At 33.2% G+C, this 13,911-nt stretch overlaps 1 protein-coding gene across 6 annotated transcripts in view; it reads left to right on the forward strand.

Annotated features, from left to right (window-relative positions):
- Nucleotides 1-13,911, forward strand: part of LOC130894160 (ankyrin-3-like) — a 174,036-nt gene that overhangs the window by 62,386 nt on the left and 97,739 nt on the right. For all 6 annotated transcript variants that reach the window (XR_009059299.1, XR_009059300.1, XM_057800775.1 and 3 more), the window contains exons 3-5: nt 2,303-2,435; nt 10,353-10,516; nt 11,055-11,313. Coding sequence is in view for 4 of the 6 variants with exons in the window: in XM_057800775.1 (XP_057656758.1) it covers nt 2,303-2,435; nt 10,353-10,516; nt 11,055-11,313 (556 nt within the window). In the remaining 2 variants the exon portion in view is untranslated. The remainder of the gene's footprint in view (nt 1-2,302; nt 2,436-10,352; nt 10,517-11,054; nt 11,314-13,911) is intronic.

Consider the following 13,911-nt stretch of genomic DNA (forward strand, 5'->3'; position numbering starts at 1 on the left):
TTGTGGTTACCTCATTTCCATTTAACCACTCACTGTGACATCGTTTTTATCGAAATTTAAAATTATTATCGAAGCAAATTGTTACGTAGCTACATATGACCTCATTGTACATATCTATATATGTACAAGTTGAATATTATTCAAGGTTTGTTATTCAGTATGGTGCAAATGAAATTTGTTATTTCGTAAACCGGCGACTATAAGGAAAAATCCCGAAACCCGTCGATTTTCATTTTCAAATAGGCTATTCGTAAGAATACTTCTCTATTTTTGTCGTCATCTATGTGAGCAAGATGTCGTCATCGCTAAAATTTTTAATTGGAAATGTGGGGGCTGTAAACCATTATTTGAAAGGTCTTCTAAATATGTACCAATTTAGCGATATCAATATGTACAGTAATTGTGCTACTTTGTGGACGAGTCGAGAGAAGCGAGGTGAGCAACAGACTAGTCCAACAAAGTAGTATTTCAGCCGCGGCGTACACAACATTTTTTAGACGACGCATAAGAATGTAACAAAAATTCTATTATATTTTCTCTGGTTAAAGTTTTTGATTTTTTTGCAGTGTACCCTTTGTTTTGTTTCTTCAGGAAATTGATGAGTTTTGGATATTTGTTGATGTGAACATCTTGGTTTATTGCGAGAGTACTTTTAGTCATCGATAATGTAGATCAACAAATAATCTCAGAAAATTAAAAATTATGTTATGCAAAATCATCGAAGTGAAACTGTCAACTGTCAACATTTAAGGAAGTTAAAAGTTGTGTACTCCAGAACATCCCGAAAGTGTTTTGTAGTTCGGAACTGTCACTTTCAGTACATGGAATACTCAAAACGCAACCTTCGGTGTGAAACGAACAACTTTCAAATGACGTCGACTAAAAATACTATTGATGATACGAGTATTTCATCATATTATAAAACGAATTTAGTATTGGTGTATAAATAAATTTTGAAAAGGCCGTCACTGACGAAGAAATGTCTTATTAACCTACTTTGTACCAATATGAAAATAAACAACTAGATGTTCTATCAGCCATTCAAGATAATCCCCATACAAGCTCACGTCAAGTAGCATTATACAGAGTTACGAGTTAAAACTATCTGTATCAGGCCAAATATTTATAGTAAAATTATGAAAATTTCTACTTTTGGGTTTTCGGATACAATGTTTTCAACTAAAATATTTTCAAAGATGGAAGACTTCCGGCTCTATTTTTTTGTTATTTTGAATAGAATACCCTGTATATCAATACATTTCTGAAATTTACGTAAAGTTTTAGTATACTTTTGTCTAAAATCTTTTTTTCGAAAAATGCATAATTTTTGAGTAATTATTTTGTAAAAAATTTGACCGTTGCAGACGAGGATACCCTTAAAGATATGAAAATGGTTTTTATTCTGTTGCTTTCAGCAAGGTCAGACGTATTTGAATCTACTTTGAGAAACTTTTCATTTTATATAGGGTGTGTATAAAAAGTGTTCAAAGTTTAACTTCATAAATATCAAATTTCTTTATTTTTTTAGAACCACCCGGTTTTTTTCTATTTTAATGCATTCAATGGTAAAAAATAAGACAAATTCATGTATACTTTCCTATACCTAAACCTTACCGTTATCCAGATATTAAATGTTTTCTATAAATTTTTAGAGATCCAGGTGTGGTCTAAATTTTATTTAATCGTTATTAAATTGAGAACGAACCATTTTAACGATTTTCGAAAGTATCAACAATTGACTAATGACAGTTAAATAACTGTCATTTATTACAAAGCCTACTAAAAGTATACATAAAAAATTAAAACTTGTTTAAAAAGTACAATACAAAACAATTTAAAACCTCAAATATCTAGGCAACGACTAAAAGTTGGAATAGGATTAGTAAATACAATTTGATTTGATTTTTTTCACAGACGTTGACAAGATAAAGAAAATACTTTTTTATTTCTTATTGCTTGTATCAACGGGTCAAAAAAAATGGGTTTTTATTACCAATTGATTTGGAAAACTATAATGACTGATAAAGTGCATTATATTGTTGATAATTTTTAAATATTGATTTTTTTGCAAAAAACTATTCAGACCTTTTATGTAGATCTTTTAGAAATAAATATTTCCTTCATATCTCTCTTTGTTTAAGAGTTATAGCATTATAAACAATTAAATTGTTTATAACAAATAAAACAAAGGAAGATGCTCTAAAATGGAAATATGAAAGGGCTAAGGGACCCCCTAGCTGCCGTACTAATAATATAATTTGTAAATGTATAGTCAGTGTATTATTTACAATCTTTGTTTCAGAATGGTTTGAATGCCCTTCATTTGGCGTCAAAAGATGGTCACATAGAAATTGCTCGAGAATTATTAAAACGGGGTGCTATTGCAGACGCAGCGACCAAAAAAGGAAATACCTCATTACACATAGCTTCTCTCGGTAAGTTAAAATTCACTGGCGCGCAACAATCGAATAAGATATCACTAAATTGTTTATTGGTATGTTATATATGTACGTAGAAAAGCGTGAAGTAATTATAGCTCGATACATTAGAATTTCAATAATAAATTATTCAAAATTATAATCTGCGTGGTATATAGTCTTGACAATATCGTTGTTCTAAATTGGGAATAACTCCTTAGTCGAATATAGGAGATAATATTCTACAAAATACATTGTATTTGGGCTCTCTGGAAAGTTTCCGACCTAACAAAGAAACAAGGCATTTTTCCTCATAATCAATTCTATATTTCAACAAAGTCTTCTTTAAATCTACAGACTTAATCCAACGATGCAAATAATAGTTGTAGTCTTTGTGCCCAAAATAGGCGTATATTTTTGCGATAATTCCTCTCCTGCAAGTGAATCTTCAAGGTTGAGAAACAGGAAAAAGTCTCCGGGTGGAGATGTTCCAAATGTCGCGAAGCTGTTAAATTCCCGCGAATCAAAAAAGGACCAATAAATTTTCCCCTGACGACTCCTACCAAAACATAATTATTAAGGTCGCTGGAGAATTGTGTCGATTTACTGTACTACTTAAACAAAACGTTGACTCGTCTAAAAATACTGTTTCTTTCCTAAAAGTTGAACTATGTCCCGTCCCCTTTGTGGATTTACTTCAAAATTTCTGGAATCGTCACCTCAATTAGTCGACCACTGCGATGCTGGTCTTCGAAGGTCGTACGGCCTCGTTTAAATTCTGTTACACAATATTTTACTGTTGGTAACGAAGGAGCAATCTTACCCAGAGTAGAATCTAGTTCGTATTTTATATTAGTTTGGCTTATGCCTTTCAAATAAAAGTATCATAACATATCACATAACGATGACCAATTTTTTCCATGCTTATAAATCCACTGAAAACGTTCACTATTGATGGCTGTCAGACAAATACTAAAAAACGTGGCGTCTTCAAACTTGAAACATATTTTCCAAGCAACTATCGTCGTCTCTAGGTCAGGCCAGGTACCACTAAGACCATCCTCGTAGTTGCGTGAAGGTCGTCTTCTAATGACAGCAATTTATCTAACTTTTCACCGTCTCTTAGTCCTGGTCTTCCAGATTTTGAACATCCTTGACCTACAATAATTCTGCTTACTGAGCGTCGTTAGAATTTTCATCCTTTCTATTTCGGTTAAAATAAAAATAAATGTACTTTCAGATTAATTGTGTCCGACCAGGTTACGGATCATAATGCGCCTATCAGATGGTTAAAAATTTGGCCGGCTACAAGATTTCAGTTTTTGCATGAGGTCTGCGCCATTGAGCTTTCAGCATAGGCATGCTATAAGTTACAAATTATAGATTATTCTAATTAGATTAGTTTATTTAATCATAGTTATCTCAATGTATTTTAACTTCGGGGAAGATGTTGCAGATGTAGAGATAATTTGAAAAATATTCAGTATCTCGTATGAATATTAAATATCAAAATGGTGATACGTTTGAAATAACAAGGTTAATTGTGACAACATTGTGAGTACCGTCGTAATAGCCATAATATAACACAATTCTCAAATACAAAGATTTATAAAAAGCATGCAAGCCGAGTATTTTTTCGTTGATAGATTGGATAACCAGTTTTTGTCCTAAGTTTTATTTAATGAAATTAGAATTCAAATCGTAACAAAATTGATCAAATATTTTACTCAGTTTATATCATTCTTATATAAATGTGATATAAACATGTGACACTCCCCAATCTCGTAATAAAATGACATGACAAAGCACAATTACACTGCATTGGCCCAATATTTATTTTTAGCTGTTTTAATCATATTAGTGGCTTCATTATTATTTTTTTAATATTGTCCGTGCAGGTAGCGGCAACACTGACGCAAGGGATATGTACGAGGGTGATTTGGTAGAGACGTTCGTTTCCACAACATTTCTTATGTCATATGTCAAAATTTCGCATAAAACTAACAGATAAATTAGTTGTAATAGTTAGACCGAAAAAACTTTCCCTTAGGTAAAACGATATAAAAGAGAATTTTGTGTATAACATAAACATTTTCTAACGTGGAAAAACAATTGGAAAAAACTCACAATAAGTTAAATAAATATTATCCTTGAAGTGCTCCGTCCCATGGAAAGATGTGTAAATAGTTTTCTGCTTTTAAAAATGACCATATGAATACAGATCTCTGTATTGAGATCTCAGATAATACATTATCAAAACTTCAAGCACCGTTGTCAGACAATTGACTGGAGCATGCTCTCTGATGATGTGGACTTTGAATTTTCTAGATTCATAAAAACACTAACTAGTCTGGCATCCAATTATTTTCCCCTCAGGCGTATTAAAAATAATCCTGGTTCACTAAAGGTTTACGTATATCTGCAAAGAACATGCGATTTTTATCTCACCTAAGAAAATTTTCGGATATTGTCTCCTTCAAAAAATTACGTGAAACTATACAGAAAAATTTATCATAAGATAATAACAGCTGCCACAGATATTTATTATAATAAGAGATTCGCTTCAATAATTTCTTAGTGAATGTAGCCAAAAATTTATAATATTTAATAACTCCTTCTCATTATCCGTTTTCATATCTTCCTGATGCTAATTCTAACTTACACAGTTTCTCCTTTATGCCCTTAGTTTTAGCAGAGCTTCGCAGTACACAAAAATAAATACTGATCTTGAACTGATGAACTTACATTAAAAATGTTTTCGAGTCTTCCCGATTGCACATTAAATCACCTTACCACTTTAACTTACATTCCATTTCAAAATGGCACTTTTTCCAATTGTCTTGAGTCGGCTATAATCATACCTCTGCATAGAGGAGGAGATAAAAGCATCGAATTTTCGCCCAATTGGCCTCCTTTCCACGTTATCTATTTAAGACTATAGAAAGATTGGTCAAAAAGAGGCTTTTATCATTTCTGTTGAAATATAAAATACTTATTACCTATCAATTTGGATTTTTAAGTAACAAATGCACAAATGATGCTACATGCTCCTTCCTAAATAATGTGTACTCTAGCCTAAACAGCCACCACTCCATCGCAACAACTTTTTTTGACTTTTTTAAGGCTTTCGATTGTGTTAATCATATTTTAATTAACAAATTGCAGTACTACGGTTTCAGGGGAACACCTCTGTCACATCTTACCAACATAAGTCAGCTTGTAAGGGTTGATACAACGATGTCTTCTTGCAAGCCAATAGAATGTGGAGTGCCCCAAGGCTCAGTACTATTTTGCCTATTTTGCTTCTTCTGCTTATTAACGACATCGCCTATCTAGACATCAGTGGTCTATTTGCAGACAATACTAGTTTCTCTTATAGGAACCCTAATCTCACGGCACTTCATAGGACTATATCTAGTAACTTAATCACCCTTAAATCATGGTGCGATTCTAATCTTCTGTGTCTCAACGTTTCTAAAACTAAGGTTTCATCATAGTATCATAATAAATACATTGCGGCCTTTTTATTAAATAACACCACCAATGACTTCGTTGATTCTATAAAATTCTTGTTGTAGACAATTCCTTGAAATGGGGAGTTACGTATTGACACCTTATTTAAAAAATGGAGTTCCTCCTGTTTTGCGCTGAGATCAGTATCCAAAGAACTGAACTTATCCATCTCCTTAACAGTCTATTATGATCTTATTGAGTCGCATCTCCAATATGCCCTTTCCTTCTGGAGTACCTGTGGTCAATTTGAGCGAATCTTCAAACTACAAAAAAGAGCTGTTAGATATTTACTCGGACTAAACAGCAGGGCTCACTGCCGGGATTCCTTTAAATGATTAAAAATTCTGACTCTTCCTTATTAATATTTGAATCCGTTTACCTAAGCAATCTTCTCCAATTTCAGAAAGATCGTTGCACGACTATCCACTTAGGAACGCAGAGCACGACCTTTACCTACCTACTCCACGTTCAGAATTTGTTAAGGGCTCCATATTTTACTTTGAAAAAAAAATGCATAATCACTTGCCAATTGAAATTAAGTCCATATTATATTTTTCCACATTCTGCAATAATTTGAGGGCATATTTACTGGAAAGTGCCTTCTACGACTTCTATTCTAATAATAATATTCAATTCCGGGCATGCTGCATACTGGTGTAATTTTGCTATAGATTTATTTAGTTATCTTCATGTTTGTTTTTGAGTTTTTACAAACTTTTGTCTACAAATTGTAACAATTTTTTGACAATAAAGCATTTCTCTCTTTCACTTTGGCTTAGAATGTCTAGTTCATAGTTACTGTAAGCGATTTTATATTTTTTTCTTAATGTGCTTGGAAGCAATATAGGTTTGTTTTTGACAACATATAGAGTCGTATTTCCAAACTCTGAATCTGAATAATCAACAAAACTGAATTGTTAGTATAAATAACAATCATAAATCTATTCCCGTTTGGAAAATTAACATCCATAATAATTGTGTAGCGTTTTAGTCTTGTTGTTATGGAAACGCCGGTAAATGTATTCTTCATCAATTTAACATATATACGAGTAATAATTCATGGTTGACTTGGGTTATCATACTAATAGTGAGATATTATTGCTCACTCTAATGGCGGATAATTTTCATTTCCTGAGAAATTGTTACTCATTATACTGTGGTTGCAAGAAAACGAGCCAATCATTGACTCCTTTTAATTACTTTCTGTTTCCAAACTTTGTATGTTTTAGTAGAAAGCGATGTCAAACAAATGTGAGAAGATACACAAACGCGTATTTGGCATAACTTCCGAAATATTATTTTTGGGATTGTTAAAAAAATTCGCTAGATTAAGTATGAGGAGTTGAAAGACTATGTTGAAAAAGGAAATATTCTATTCTCATCTAAGTAACTTTTTAATTTAAAAGTGACCGTTCCAGTAGAACGCACTCGTATACAGACATAATTTTTTATTGAACCAAAATTCGATTTCGATTACGTTTATTATTGTAACTATCTTGAAATGTCATAGGTTATAAAAACCCAGAATGTTTTCTAGTAATTTTGTTAAAACGTGACATCAGTGAATGACATTGTTCTTGTATTATGTAAAGTACTATTTTTAAACACTTTTAATTTTAATTATGGAAAGACTCATTACACTGGCCGACATAATTTTCGTAACACAGGCGAGACCTTTATTTTTAAAATGGAAATACCCTTCCAATGATAGAAAAAATATTTATTAAGCCCTAACACGTACCACTTTTTAATAGCTTAATTATCCCTGTTTACATTAGTAGATAGGTAATTTTATGAAGGGGCGGTTAATATCGATAAATTTTATGGCCGAAAAAATACCTGAACTGTATTATTCAGAATAATAAACGTAAAAATAAATTAAAAATTTGTATTCTGTTGAGTTTCATAGTAAGTGCTTCTCATAGTGCAAAAAGTGATTATAAAGACGAAAATTTCGGAATCAAACACGCCGCAGCTCAAAACTTCTCCTGACAAATTTTTCTATATTTGTGGAGAATTTATGGTGAAATCGCAAGCCACAATCGGAAGCGGGGATTCATGAAAATTTATTCGGTTTCGATAGTGAAGAACTAAAATGTTGGCCACGTCTAAATAAAATTTGTGAAAATTGATTGGTTCTTGTGTTGTGAGACAATGTAGATTTCAAAAAAGTAGAGCTACATAGAGTCATGGGCAGTTTTGCTTTTTTGGTACTCACAGTACAATCAATTAAGATTTAATTGAAAATTTGTTTTGTTGATTTTATTATCAAATAATTAACCGTATCAAGCAATCAATTTAATTCAAAATGTTAGTTAATGAAACAAAAAAGTTCGTAAAACAATGGTGTAAACGAATACAAAGAGCGTGAATTTTCACATTAACATTCGATATTAATTTTAAGAAATGAATTTTCAAACACTATATTTTGATGATTATTTAAAGATATCTTATTTTTGATTTTATCGACTGAAAAAACATAAACTTTCTGTTCGAAGACCTCGTATTTCTTATTTATTCCCTTCATCTTCTTCTACAAGTGCCATACACTCTGCAACGGGTAGGTGTTTTCTGAAGGCACCCCTCTTCTGCATTACGAATAATAATTGTTGCCGCACCCTGAATGCCACACCAGTCTCTTATATTTCGTAGCTAGGAATATTATTTACACATTGTTCCTCTCCTTCCGTCGATCTTTCCCGTCAGTATGAGCTTGAGAGTTGAATATTTCGATCCTCGCAGGATCGTACTCCTCGCACCTCGTACCTCGCATCAGTACTTTTTTATTCGTCATGTGCTCGGTCCATGGATCCGTAGAAGTCTGCGCAACAGCACATTTGCATTGCTTCTATTCTGTTTAAGGATATCACTTTCAGGGACCACGTCTCCACACCATACAGAAGGATTGGCCAAATATAACATTTTATCACCCTCGATCTAAAGCTTAGGGGGACTTTTCCTTTAATTTTGAAGCTATCACATCCTACAAAAAACCATTTTAAAGGTAATTTTCAGGGCTACAAGCCTAAGTATGTTAGATGGGCTTGAGACCCTCCACATTTTCTTAATAAACAGTCAAATCGCTGCGGATAAGCAATCCTCGCACTATAGTGACAGATTAATTTGGTTATAACTCCTTCAATTTTTATGCTACAAAAAAAATAAAAAAAGCAAATTAATCGTCATAAAAAATGTTTCAATTTGACTGTTTATTTGTTTTTGTATCTCTTATAGTTATCGAGAAAAGATGAACAAAAACTTTTTTTTTTGAAAATCAAATAAAGAAGTATTATTTAATACTCATTTTTTTCAAAATTATGCATTTCTAATGAGCCAAACTTTCAGATGTCGTAAATAACATCCAAATAAAGTATTTAGTACAAGGGATAAGTTTAATTTTGATTTCTAATGAAATGGCATTAGTTTTAGTGCAATTTTTTTAGCTTTAACTATCATATCTCACTGAAATCTCAGTCGAAACGATTTTTATCAGTGGTATTTGAAAGGTCTTTTTAAGCTCTTTAAAAAGTATCCTCTGACTTTTTGTTGAAAAATGTACCCTTTTCCCGTTATTTGAGGTCAAATGCTCAATTACGTAAAACAAAAGCTATTCAAGTATCTATAACTTTCTTTAGGTAGAATATTAAGTTCTTAAAATAAACCTTAATTTCTTTGTTTTTTATAAGCTTGTTCGTATCGTACTTTTCAATTACGAATAACTCAAAAACTATTGATCTGGCGAAAACACTTTATATGACATTTTTTACTTTAAATTTGCTGATCTTTTGATTTCTGGGTGAAAAATTTTCCACTTCCATCTGCACACTTCAGCATCACATAGATGATCTCGTTTTTTGGATACACACCTATCATCTGTCAAAATTTCAAATAAATCGGTGCTACATTAAAGAATTCGGAGGGGAAATGCTCGAATACCTGGCCTATTCCATTTACTTTAATGCCTTTTTGATGGTCTTTTAATGCCAGCTGAAAAATTCGTTCTACGTTTATGTTAAATAGCATGAGTGAAAGAATGCATCCCTGACGGACTCCTCTAAGTATCTGAAGGTGTTCTGTAGTTATAGAGCCGCTAGTTCGCAGTTACGCTATTTAATCTGCATACAGCTTTTGTATGATATCTTTATTATCAATATTAACATCCTAGGATGCAAAACACTAAGTCATACCGAATGAAGTCAAACGCTTTTTGATAGTCTATAAAGCAAACGAAGAAATCTTTTCTTTGATCATAGCATTTTTTAATTAGTAACTTCATCTAATGATTCTGAACTCGGAGATAAATTTCAATAATATCTCTCTATTTGATTGGATTGAAAATTTCGTCTGCTACGACAATGAAAATAACGGTTCATTTACTTCTACCAAATTACTCGTTGACTCGCATTTTTTAATACATTTCAGCTGGTCAAGAAGAAATTGTTCGACTGCTAGTTCAACATGGTGCTGCTTTAAATGTTCAATCCCAAAATGGTTTCACTCCACTATATATGGCAGCACAAGAAAATCACGATGGCTGTGTACGATATTTGTTATCTAAAGGAGCTAATCAAGCATTAGCAACGGAGGTAAGTTTTTTCATTGGGATTCTGTGTAAAGGTAAAATACAAAAAAATGTGTTACGAACCGCAAATGAATCATTAATAAGCCTTAGAAACTAATGAATGAATTCATTCTGATTCATTTACGAGTTCCTAAAATATTTGTTTTTGATTGAAAAAAATGTAGAAACTAAATAAATTATTATAGATCAATTAAACATTGTGTTAGAGCGGAGTGTCTCAAATTCGCTCATAGGTATTTATTACAAGCTGAATTCATCAAAACTGGGTGCTTATTTTGGTACGTATTAGAGATGACCCAAAGTAATTTTTCATAGACATGGAGAGACTGCTTCGACTCAACGTTGTAAGCACGTTATAAGCACCAATAGTCATAAAAATAAGTATTCATTGGAATGTACATAACTCGCCTAAAAGTAACTTTACCTTCTCTCATTATTTAATATACTACTGTCAGTAATATAAATATGATGAAATGTTATTTTTTCACGTCAAATATTTTGTTAGTTTTATGTGTGATATATGTATGATATACTTGCTTCAGGATGGATTTACGCCATTGGCAGTTGCAATGCAGCAAGGTCATGATAAAGTGGTTGCTGTACTACTGGAAAACGACACTCGGGGCAAAGTCCGTCTACCCGCCTTACACATCGCTGCCAAAAAAGATGACGTCAAAGCTGCCTCTCTTCTCCTACAGAACGAACATAACCCCGACGTCACTTCGAAAAGCGGATTTACGCCTTTACACATCGCAGCTCATTATGGAAACGACAAAGTTGCTTCTCTTTTATACGAAAAAGGTAATTACACATTATATTTAGTTTTCATTCAATATAATAAATTCTACGAGGACCGTGCGTTGTACGTGCGTGAGGGAGAATGGGTCGAGAAGTTTGAAGACACCGGATCAACACTGAATAAACCAAAATCCGGACTTCCAAGGTCTTCTAGAACATAGATAGTGTTGCTCAGTCTGTTCGTTACGAGCCTGACGTCTATTCGGTATCGTGATGTTGCTTTAAACGTGCATAGATCATCATTAATACGCATTTCACACAAAGATTTGAAGTTGCACCTTCACAAAATTCAATTGGTAAAAGAATTAAAGCCTGGGGATGTTGGTGAGGTGCTTGACTTCGTAAACCAGATGATTGAGCGTTTTTCAACGTTTACTAACATCTTGTTTTCGGATGAAGCTCTCTTTCATCTTAACAGACACGTTAACAAGCAAAATTGCCACTAGTGGAGTGCAACCAATTCAAAACACAAGCATCAGAAATCCCTACATTTGTCTAAGTGAGATATCACGCACAGTTGAGTGAATTCGAAGAGTTATGTGCAAATGTTAGAGGACTTCTTCGCGTCTGAACTTTAATAGTTAATAGAACCAAAGAACATGGTTTCAGCATTTACGAAGCAATTTCACACACGTCCAATAGTTCTCTGCTACATGTTCGTGAAATTTTTCGCGGCAAATTGATCTCCAGGAGAGGTGTAATAAGTTGGCCACTGTGACTTGCGACTTCCCTGGCACAATTAAAAGAAAATGAATGTCGTGAGCGCAACGGATTACATTTGGACGATGTAACAAACGTTACATTTTTCTATAAACTTCTTACTTTTCTTTAAATTGTTCTTCTATATGTGAAATACTCTCTTCGTGTACTTTCAACTGTTCAGGCTTTTAACTGGTCGGTTACAATCTCTTGAATGGTTTTTAGACTCCCAAATGTCGTGCTTTGAATAGATATTTTAATTTAGAGAAAAGAAAGGAGGCACGACGCACACGTTTCTTCGATTATCTTTCTGTTCATTTTTGTGGTTTTTGCAAGCTCCTTAACAAAATTCGATGTATGGTGAAAGTGATTAAATGTTCGCGCATCATTGTTAACCGACGATGAATTTGCAAGAGCTCTCACAAATATCCGTATCTTATTGTTATTACTTCTTAAAAGAGCTAATCCTCAAATATGTTCAACTACAGAATTTCATCGATAGTCAAGGTTTCAAAGACACAGTTCAGTTTTGATTTCAAACGAACATAGAACGATTTTGGTTTTTGTTTTAGTAAAAAATTTATTAGCCTTCTATATGCCCAAATTATTGCTTCTTTATTCTCCTGTAAGGCGCCTAGATTATGAAAATATTGTTTTTGTTTGCTGAGTTCATTAGACGCGTCTAGACATTTTATAACCAATTTAGTTTATCCGTTACATTTATTGCTCCTGGAGCTACTACTAGTATTGCTGAATATCTTCTTCGATAACTTATTAACAATGGAGGAGAAGACTTCCGAAAGGCGCTAGAATGAGTTCCTATTTATTCGAAGTATTTGATTCTTGGTCTATACTTAGCCTCGTTTAGGTTTGAATTTTAGAGGGTAATAGTATATAATGTCATCTTCTTTACAATTCTTCTTATCACTCAGCAATACTAAGAAGCTCTTCTCGAGATTACCAGTAGTAAATCATCTAATTCCTGCAAGTGCTTTTCATTTCCCTGAGTTTGTAATCCGCAATTAAACATCGTGATCACAGGAGAGCTCCTACTGATGATATTGGATAAGTTTTAATGGCCCTTGTAAGGAAATACACGCTATGTACACATTGCTGAAGAATTCTACCAAAAGTTTTTATTTATGGTGTACATTTGCAGAGCAGGTTTTATGGTTTTTTTTGAAATATTTCTCCATGTAAGTCTACTGTACTAATTCCCAGATATTTCATTTCCATTTCTGGACTAACTTTCCTTTTTCCCATGTATAGGTTGTTTTCCCATGTGACCTAACTGTGGTTTTCTTCCCGTTTTACAGATTGGGCCTAATTATCATTTAATCGTTATGTATCCAGAGGGGTTGATGTCATACCTTTTGATTTGTTCAGTCAAAGTCGTCTGCATATTTTACACATTTTATACCTTCTATTAGTGGGTTTTGTAGCTCATATATTTTTGGGCTCCGCAATAGTGATTACATTCCCTTGTAGGGTACTTTTTTTGGTGAGTTTCTTCCATTATCTTGGTTAATATCATCTATTACCAACATATTACTCTCTATTCAATTCTCTCAGCTAGTGAGCGTTTCACACTCTCGAACTCTGAAAAATCAGTTAATTGAAATGCAAATTTTGGTCTCCTACAAAGGTCAACAACTTTTGATTCGGTCCTTACCAACAGAAGTCAGCTTGTAAGGGTTGATACAACGATGTCTTCTTGCAAGACAATAGAAAGTGCTCCATGGCTCAGTACTAGACCCTATTTTGTTTCTTATGCTTATAAACGACATCGTCTATCTAGACATCCGTGGGGAAATATTTCTATTTGCAGACGACACCAGTTTCACAGCAATCCTGATCTCAAGGCACTTCATAGAACTATATCTAATGACCTATACACCCTTA

This window comes from Diorhabda carinulata, chromosome 5 (genome assembly GCF_026250575.1).
Source record: "Diorhabda carinulata isolate Delta chromosome 5, icDioCari1.1, whole genome shotgun sequence".
In the NCBI taxonomy this organism is placed as follows: Eukaryota; Metazoa; Arthropoda; class Insecta; order Coleoptera; family Chrysomelidae; genus Diorhabda; species Diorhabda carinulata.